The 10,027-nt window shown below is 43.4% G+C and overlaps 1 protein-coding gene across 2 annotated transcripts; it reads left to right on the top strand.

The window, feature by feature from the left end:
- The first annotated feature begins 1,027 nt into the window (after positions 1 to 1,027).
- On the top strand, positions 1,028 to 9,234 carry vars2 (valyl-tRNA synthetase 2, mitochondrial). Of its 2 annotated transcripts, XM_010767447.1 has the most exons (11): positions 1,028 to 1,158; positions 2,205 to 2,273; positions 2,357 to 2,435; positions 3,790 to 3,920; positions 4,255 to 4,407; positions 5,298 to 5,531; positions 6,366 to 6,477; positions 6,562 to 6,764; positions 7,890 to 8,039; positions 8,310 to 8,404; positions 8,772 to 8,862. In XM_010767447.1, the coding sequence occupies exons 1-10, from the start codon at positions 1,069 to 1,071 to the stop codon at positions 8,367 to 8,369; spliced, it is 1,281 nt and encodes a 426-aa protein (XP_010765749.1). In that variant the 5' UTR covers positions 1,028 to 1,068; the 3' UTR covers positions 8,370 to 8,404; positions 8,772 to 8,862. The 2 variants fall into 2 exon arrangements, with proteins under 2 accessions (XP_010765749.1, XP_010765747.1); XM_010767445.1 differs by lacking the exon at positions 8,310 to 8,404 and having other exon boundaries at positions 8,772 to 9,234.
- Positions 9,235 to 10,027: the final 793 nt, after the last annotated feature.

Below are 10,027 nucleotides of genomic sequence, written 5' to 3'. Positions count from 1 at the left end.
TCTACAGGTGCTCCATAGAGAGGATCCTTCTACAGGTGCACCATAGAGAGGATCCTGACCTTCTACAGGTGCGCCATAGAGAGGATCCTGACTTCAGGTGCACCATAGAGAGCATCCTGACCTTCTACAGGTGCACCATAGAGAGCATCCTGACCTTCTACAGGTGCACCATAGAGAGGATCCTGACCTTCTACAGGTGCACCATAGAGAGGATCCTGACCTTCTACAGGTGCTCCATAGAGAGGATCCTGACCTTTTACAGGTGCTCCATAGAGAGGATCCTGACCTTCTACAGGTGCTCCATAGAGAGGATCCTGACCTTCTACAGGTGCACCATAGAGAGGATCCTGACCTTCTACGGGTGCTCCATAGAGAGGATCCTGACTGGCTGCATCACGGCCTGGTACGGCAGCTGCACCGCCCTCAATCGTAAGGCTTTACAGAGGGGGGCGAAAACTGCAGAGAACATCACCAGGACGGAGCTGCCATCCATGGAGGACCTCTACTCCCAGCGGCTCAGGAAGAAATCCCTCAGGATTATCAAAGACCCCCATCACCCCAGCCACAAACTGTTCAGTCTGCTGCCGTCTGGCAGGCGGTACCGCAGCATCCAGACTAAAACCACCAGACTCAGGGACAGTTTCATCCATAAGACTGTTAAACACCTGAACTGTTGAAACAACATCCACAATATTCATCTGGCTGCTACTTAAAAATGATTTATCTATTTACCTAATATATCATTCCAATAGCTTGCATAGACTCTTATTTCACTATTTCACTTTTTTTAAACTATTTTTCTTTTTGTATTTACTTTTTAGTATATTTAATTGCACTATATTTTTCTGTGTTATTGTGTTGCACTGTTGGAGAAGCCTGTGACCTAAGATTTTCATCGACATAACTACTCTGTAGCTATGTTCGTTTGACAAATAAAGAACCTTGAACCCTTGATTTGAACCTAAACCATTCTCTTTCTATTGAAACATATCCAAATAGTTGTTCTGCCTGAATTCCTCTGAATCTCTTTCCTGTTCCCATCACGCCTTTCAGGTTCTCTTCCACGCTATGGTGAGAGATAAGCATGGCAGGAAGATGAGTAAATCCCTGGGAAATGTCATCGACCCTTTAGATGTGATACATGGGGTCTCTCTGGAGGTAGGTGGGCCTGCTACTCTGTGTTACTGTTCATGACCTGCTAATATCTACCTCTGAAGGGCCAGGAGGTGGACATGTTCTGTTTAGTTATCTCAATCAATATACAGAACAACTGTACAGTCCACCACACCCTTACATCCACCTGCCTTCTTCCTGTTTTTAAGAGAACAAAAAGCCATTGTAAATTCTTCCACCATCAGCATGAACAGAAACTGAAAGTAGGTGTAAGAAACACAACTCCCTCCTCCTGTTGTTCGCTACAAAACTATTGTGGATGTTAAGTGATAATGGTGACCAGGTACTACATTGGCATCTGTACCATGGATGTATAAAGAGAACTGGATACAGCGTTGAAGGCGGGGCACCGTTCATTCCTATGAGAGTTGCTCAGTGGCGCGTAAAGCCCTAAATGGACTGACTAGATTAAAAAAGTACCCGTATCATCCAGGTCCATAGGGAATGTGCACTTGAGTTTTCCTTAAGCCCCGCCTCCGATTCCTCTTGGCTCAGATGAATGGACATTTGAACCTCTACTAGATCAATGTAAAAAGGCCTATCCTCAAAGGGTTGTCTTCCTCCTTCTTTTCACAGGAAGTATCACCCAGACAAAATTCCTTTATTTTTCCTGCACATCCCCAAGAAATTCGTTTTTAGGACTAATATGTCATTACAATAAAGGCATTTGATTGTTAACAAACAAGAGTTTTCTTCTACTTTCCAAAACTCAATACATCTTTTTGTAAGTCTTTATCAGCTGTATCTGCCACCACCACACTCTATTGACGGATATGTGTTTGCAGTATAATAACAGATTAAGTCTCAAACTAAGGCTTCGTCATGTTTTTCTTGTGTTGCATAGGCTGCATTCATTGTGCGACCCTGCGGTGCAGAATGACAATAACTAATCCTTGAAATCCCGAGTTTGGCAGAGTGTAATCTCTGGGATGTGAGAAGATGAATCCTTTCCTGTTGTGAGGTGGGCCCCGCTGAGTCAGCCGTCTGTTCAGACTCCCTCTGAAGACATTTGCTTGTTTGTTTCCTCGCAGAGACTTCAAGAGAAAGTGCAGGAGGGAAACCTGGAGCCCCGGGAGCATCTGGTTTCCATGGAAGCGCAGGTCAGCGATCTGTTCTTTTGTGGCTGACTGAGCATACTCATTACTTCCTCTCTTATCTGTCTCTCCCATCTGCTTCCCCACAGAGGAACGACTTCCCCAAAGGGATCCCTCAGTGTGGGACCGATGCACTGAGATTTGCCCTCTGCTCTCACAAGATGCAGGGTGAGTGACTCTGCACACGTTACCTGACGGGGGAGGATGAGTGTATGGAGCTGTGTGACTGGGCAACGAAGGAAGATATGATGGGTTGTGATGGTTAACACTTACTGGTTGCCCCCTGGTAGCAGAGTGATGACAGCGTGTTTCACATAACTGAACGGAAATATAAAACACTTTTATTTTAGTGTTAGCCATTTGTTAGACTGAAAGGACATCGATCCCCTATTGCTTCTAATTTCACCATCATAGCTGTTCAACGATCTCCAATAACATGTAATGGTTTGTCTGACTGACCATCATATTTGGGCTCCTTTTAAATAAAAAACTGCACGGTTTCCTTACATTTTGATTGAATTGGGAAAGACCTCACAATCTGTATTTACCACCGGTCAAATGGCTGCCAATGTTTTCACCAAAAAAGGGGGCGGGGCCATGACGTAGAGGGAAGGTACCCATATGGCTCATGTGCTACTGCAATGCACATACAGAAGGTTTTTTTTTAAATATTATAGGCCAAGTGGAAATGGGTGTTTTTGTTCAGTCTGCTGCAGAAGATGTGTAGACTTTCTCCTGACCTGATAGTAAAGGGAAGCTCATTGCAGCATTTTTCAGCCAGGATAGCAAACAGGCATGTTTTTATTGGGGGCTACCTCGGTCCCATCTACAGTAAGGGAGAAGCGAGCTGATTGGTCGATGCAGAGAGAAGTGCACGTGCTGGAGTGTATGGTTTAACCATGTCCTGGATATAGGAAGAGCCAGATTCACAGTGTTTCTGCCATGTGACATGTCTCTGGTTATTCCTCTCTCCTGTGCCTGGTGGATTTACCCCCCCCACGGGACAATGAGTGTGTCATTTGATGTAAGGCAAGGGCTGGTTATGAAACTCTAGCACTTTCTTAATACCAACAATTGCTGTATCTGTTCCTTGTTTTGTTCTGGAGAATGTGATATCTGAGAAACGCATCGATGGAATTGATGAACTGATTAGGTTCTCTGTCCTCTCACATGCATCCCATTTTTGTTAATGAATATTTCAGTAACGCCCTGGGAAATGTTTTACACATCTGGCACACACATCGCCAGGGATTCAAGGACTTTGATTACATTTTGGTGGTCAGATGTCACTGTGACAACACCTCTGTCCCATTGGCCTGAATGCTACGTCTCAGGGACGCCTCGAGGGAATTTCTTCAACTTTAGCACGAGTCACCCTGGACCCAAGGAGGATGTAATTAGATATTAGTGTTCATATGTCAATGTTATCTTAAGCCCAATATTTGGCTTTGAAGAACTTATTATTTCCTCGATATTTATTTTCCTTCACCCTGTGTGTGACTTTTGTCTGCCTCTTCCTCAGGAGAGGACATCAGTCTGTCCATATCTGAGGTCCTGAGCTGCCGACACTTCTGTAACAAGATGTGGCAGACGCTGAAGTTCACACTGGGAGTGCTGGGGGACAGCTCCACACCAATCACAACACTGGAGCAGGTACAGTAGCTGGAGTATATTTGTATTCTTATTTTGATGTAAAACGTTGGGCTGTTATTGGTCAAATGCTTGTCTTTTAATGAATAAGAGGTTCAAACACTAATTGTAGTTACATTGTAGTATGTAGTGTATCAAAGCAATACATTACTAATGACTCTCAGGTTAAATATGACAATTGATCAGAATTATTGATGTTTTTTGTTCCGTTAACTATATCATACAAATATGTTTTTTCTTCTTTTCTTCTGATTTGTCATTTTAACTGCATCTCACTTGTTGTATAAACACTGAATATATGAGTATATTGTATAACTGTATCTCTCTCCCTCTTCAGACGGCAGCAGTGGGCAGCATGGAGCGCTGGGTCTGCTCCCGGCTGTACAGCACCGTGCTGCAGTGTGAGCAGGGCCTGGAGGCCTCTGAGCTGCACACAGTCACCTCAGCCCTGCACTCCTTCTGGGTGCACAGCCTATGTGACGTCTACATGGTGAGGAGCAACTCACACAGTGGTGCAGGGATGACGGATTGTTGTTCTGCACACATTAGATTTTGGAAGGGCAAATGCAATAGCCAGGAGTACAAGTCTGACGTTAAGATAGTAGTTTTGTCTGTAGGGACTCGGCCTGCAAACCGATTGGTTGCCGGTTCAAGTCCCGGTTGGACCAAACTATAGTGCGGACTGGTAGTTGGAGAGGTGCAAGACAGCCTCCTGGGACCTGCCAATGTGCCCTTGAGCAAGGCACTGCACCTCAGCTGCTTCAGAAGGCCGGAACACTGACAGCCCCTGCTCTGACACTCTCCATTAAGTTGTGTATGTGTGTATTTCAGGCCTATTTGTGTAATTGTAAAAAACACCATAGTGAAGAACTGTATTTAGCCATGGGGATTTATAAAATATATTTTAGTCATAATTCAAAAGGAACTACAGCACGGTCACATGAATTCATATCACCACCGCTAGGCTAAAGGAGGCTAATGTTACGTGTGATGGCGATTCATTGGCAAATGTTTTCACTTGTTGGCTGATTTTAAGACACGTAGATGCTTCGGACATTCACCAGTGGGGTATCTATCAACATATTTGATTGTCACAGAACAATAAGTGAAAATCTCTCAAGCTTGTGTACAGCACAGACAAAAACAAAGCACATGGGGGAGACAGGGGAGTGATTACATGCTGACTAATCTCCGTGTTTTAGGACTCATTCCTGATCAACTGTATTACGGTTACACTAATCATCAACATCAAAAAGACCGATTAGCATTACGCGTGTGTGTGTGTGTGTGTGTGTGTGTGTGTGTGTGTGTGTGTGTGTGTGTGTGTGTGTGTGTGTGTGTGTGTGTGTGTGTGTGTGTGTGTGTGTGTGTGTGTTGCAGGAGTGTGTGAAGCCTGTGCTGGCGCTGCCCCCGGACACAGAGCAGAGTGTGGGGGCTCAGCAGGGGGTCCGCAGCGTCCTCTTCCACTGTGTGTCCATGTCTCTCGCCCTGCTCTCCCCCTTCATGCCCTTCATCACTGAGGAGCTGTGGCAGAGGCTCCAGCCCTTCAGCCCTGCTGCTGCCGCTGTCCCCCCCACCCTGTGTCTGCAGCCGTACCCCCGCTCCTCCCAGCTGGTAGGAACGCAAGCATCAAACTCCAGATGTACATCATGACAATAAAATAATAATAAGCTTTATTTGAATAGCAAACGCAGCATATGTACATGATATAACATGTTTAAAGGAATACAATGAGGTACAATAGGCATGATATTAAAGTAATATAATCCAAAAGTTCACAACAGTAAGTACAAAAACACATTTGTGTGTATTTTCACTTTTATGTTTGTAACTTCAGAACTAAATATTGGGGAGTAATATTGGTAGCTATAATTAAAGTCTTACCTTAATCCCTCACCTATTTGATGTGGATGGAGAGCCTGTAACAGCACAGACAGCTGACTCAGCGTCATGTAGCGTATCTTGATAAAGCTACTTTAACGTTAGCATAAATGTTGCTACATCACATTTTCAGATGAGTTGTTATCTTAGATGAGCATGTTGTCTTTCCAAGGTAACATTTGATAAAAAGTCAAACAGCAAGCACAAAGAGGCTCTTCAGATGTAAAGAGGCGTACATCATCACATTTGGACTACAATTCCCACTTCATCATTCTATCCTTATTAAACATCTGTGTGAGATTGTCATGATTAGCAATGGTTTCTTGAGTTATGGCCAAAGATGTATTTTTTGCAGTCTATGTGACCTTTACCTTTGACCCCTAAACTAATCATACTTGAGTCCAAGAGAAGATGTGTGCCAAATTAGAGGGCATTCCTATAATGGGGTTCCCGGGCTTTAAAAAGAAAATAATAACTCACGTTATCTGTGCTTTGTGTTCTGAGAGATCTCCACTCTCCGTGTGTTTTAGCTGACGTGTTCTCCTCTCTAACCTCTCATCCTGACAGGCACACTGGCACTTCCCTGACGAGGAGAGAGACTTCCTGTTGGTGCAGGAAGTGATCCGAGCGGCCCGATCGCTACGAGCCCAGTGTGGCATGACCAAAGTAAAACCTGCCAGTAAGTTCTTTCAACAAAAACACTCAAAGAACATTGGATATAAATGTGTTTCCATGTGGTGTCTGACGTATCCCTGTGTGTCAGTGTGGGCGGTGTGCTCCCCCAGCCAGGCTCAGGTCCTGCTTCACTTCGGACCAGCTGTCTGGACTTTAAGCCGCACCTCCAGCCTCCATATCCACTGTCCTGATGGAGCAGAGTGCCCCCCCGCTCTCCTCTCCACCCCCCCACCTACAGGCAGCCTGGTGGCTGTGGTGGACCACACCTGTCAGCTACACCTCCACATCCAGGTGTGGTACCTCCTGCTGCTCTGTCATAGTGAAGCTCACAGCTGCCAGCTAACTGAAGAGCGGAGGACAAAAAGATGAATAGCCTATTTTTGATCATTTTTATTCAGTAAAAGTATAATCCTATTCCGCCCTCATCGATCAATCAATAATAAAACAAGCATGATTTCAGATGAATGATTGATTTACGATTGATATATATGTCAATCATCAATGAATCGATCATCCAAGATCAATGATTGATACAGGAAGTGATTTATTTTTTGAACACACCACCGGTAAGCTCGTGTCAGTCACATCGATACTAGCCAGACATCAGCTTCACATAGAAACATCATCATCAATCGACTTATTTCTACTTCTAAACTGTACACAAAGATTTAGTGCTGAAAATGTGATCAAATTGAAAAGCTGTTGTGTGGATGTATGAAGTGAATATCCAGGGTGGTATCAAATGCAGTACTTCTGATCTTAATGAAATGATGAAGAAACAAAAAATAAGAGATAATGTGCAGTGAGGCGGTCGTTAATGATTTCTCTTTATTAATAATGACCACCACGCTGCACATTACCCCGCTCATTACCCGGCTACATAATGGAGGAATCAACCACTTGACTCACAATATTGATTTAAAAATAATCTTATTGCTTCCTCCAAGAAAAAACAATTTGTTCCACTGTGCACAGCTTCAAATGTCTTCTTCTGGGGATCTCTCTGACATCCAGTGCTCGTATTTGAATCTCTTTCACTCTTTTCTTTACTGGCGAGAATTTAGCCATCACAAATCCTAAGCTTCCTCCTGTTGTTAGGTTTGACTGCATATAGTCCATTGATAAGAGCATCCTTCTTACCAACGCTCTGTTCTCCTTTGCAGCGGTCTGTTAGCGATAATCAACAAACTCTGCAATGTCCAAATTGACCAATAAGGATCAAGTATTCATCTAAACGTGTAATAATCAAACACATTGGCCAATATTTTCCTGTGTACAAATTGACATTGATTCTTCCTTTACTTCGCATTGTGTGACCTGAACTTCAAATGCAAACCAGAACGAGCTGAAAGCACTGTAAGCACTGACTGACACGAAGGTTGGCGTGGTGATGTGTAACGTACACTTTGTCCTCAGAGTGGAGTGGACGTGGACAAACAGGTGCAGCAGCTGTCCCTGCGCAGAGACAGACTCCTCCCAAAGCTGGAGCAGCTCCTCCTCAGGCAGCAGGAGCAGGCCTCCCAGAGCAAGGTTCCTGCTCACATCAGGGAGCAGACGGACAGCAAGGTGAGGCCTGCACGGTTATATCTGGTTCATCATTTATCAAAGGTCTGAACAGGTGGAAAAGTTCATATTTTGGATCAGATTATTGGTTGTAATGCCACCTCCACTGCAAGAAACAGAGTGGTGCAGTAATGATGTGTTTTTCTATGCCGACCCAGAAGTTCGCATCACAAGGGCTCCATCGAGAAAAAGCTTTGGGATTTCTTTCATTGGATTTTGGAATATTGCAGACAATAAGCTCTATAGCAAAACATGTATATCTCCTGTTCCTAGTGCAATACATCCAATGACCGAGCTGCACTCATCTTCACGCTTCCTCATGTATATCAATGAATGGATCGTTGTTGAAAAGTTGTGAGTCTCTTAATGTAAGGACATGTTTTATTTTTACTTCTACTCTATACTTGTAGAGAGGTTAAATAACTAAATAAGGTTAAAAAAATAACCAAAGAATTGAATATAGTGAAATATAAAAATGAGCTGTTCAATATGGTGGAATGTTATTTTTCATTTATTAGCAACCTTTACCTCAAAAGTCCAGATCATCAGATTAACTACATTTGTTATCTTGTTTTGAATTATCTCATCATTTATGAGATAGTGTTTTTAATATAATGATTTATATATGTAATGTTATTTATCAATCAAATGATTAGAAAATGATGATTAATGTCTTCATTGATTACTGAATGTAATGTCATTCATATTTGTGCTCCTCCCTGCCCCCCCCCCCAGACGTCGGCCCTGCAGCAGGAGGTGAACACCATCGAGGAGCAGCTGAAGCTCCTGCAGGAGACGCAGACACAGAATAACAGGATCTACTGACGGAGATGATGAATTATTTCTAACATCTGCTGGATGAGAGAGGCACTAAACAATATCACATCATGATGTTAACATAATGCAGGACTGTACTCTGTTACTAAGGACCTGCAGGTGGAGTTGTGCTGGATGTTGCTATGGAGAGGTTTCTCCTGTATAGCACGTTTTTGTGTCATGCCCTTGCATTGTGATCACTAACTTTATTTTCTGTCAACACTGATCATTGTTTTTAAAATGATGTCATCTTTTCTCCATCTTGACTAAATGTGTGTCAATGTTGTGAATGTCAGAATTGTGTCACCTGAGTAATCAGGGTCCAACACATCAGGAGGAATTATGCATAAATACAATCAATAAATCCACGTTTTTAAGGGGACATCTTATGGTCATTTTCAGGTTTATATTAGTATTTATTCTACGGTGACATGTCTTCATACTTTAATGTTCAAAAAGCTCTTTATTTTTCTCATACTGCCTGTGCTGCAGCACCTCCTTTCACCCTGTGGCCGTTTCTCAATCGCGAGGATACTGGCTTGGTAGTCGCATACTTCCGAGTCACTTTGTTCAGAAACGAAGCAAGTATACTTCCAAGCCACAGCTTCGGCAAACAAAGAAGAATGGAACAGGCTAACAAGTGTGCCACTCTCTCTAACGGTTTCAACATAAACACCGAAAAATAAATACCTCACGATGTCTATCTAATTATGAACTTGCTTTACTTTCACGGAACACATTTTTGGTGATAACAAATGCAACAAAGTAACATATTTACCAACACATGTTCTACGCCGCTACATACTTACATTTAAATGTGTGCTGTGCTGCGTCGGTTCAGCCATTCTCCGCAAGGGTTTTTGAAATTGGTCAGTGCGCAAAGCATTGTGGAGATTTGAAGGACGCGAAGTCTACCCATGTGCAGCCTCGAAATTACCCCCAAACCAAGGACGTGGCCTCGGTGGAATTCCAAGTATGCTGGAGATTGGAACAGTCCTTCGGCGGCACTCGATGACGTAGTATCTTTGAAATATTGGCTTGGAAGCCAGTTTCCTCGCGATTGAGAAACTCTCTATACCCAGGCAACCGCACAAGAAACCACAGTCAAACCACAGTCCCGGAATTCTACAAGAGGATCACCACTTCGTTAATGAAACTCACAGACACGTTGCGGT

This window comes from Notothenia coriiceps, unplaced genomic scaffold (genome assembly GCF_000735185.1).
Source record: "Notothenia coriiceps isolate Sejong01 unplaced genomic scaffold, NC01 NC01_scaffold00004386, whole genome shotgun sequence".
NCBI lineage: Eukaryota > Metazoa > Chordata > Actinopteri > Perciformes > Nototheniidae > Notothenia > Notothenia coriiceps.
This window is presented reverse-complemented; position numbering and strand designations above follow the sequence as displayed.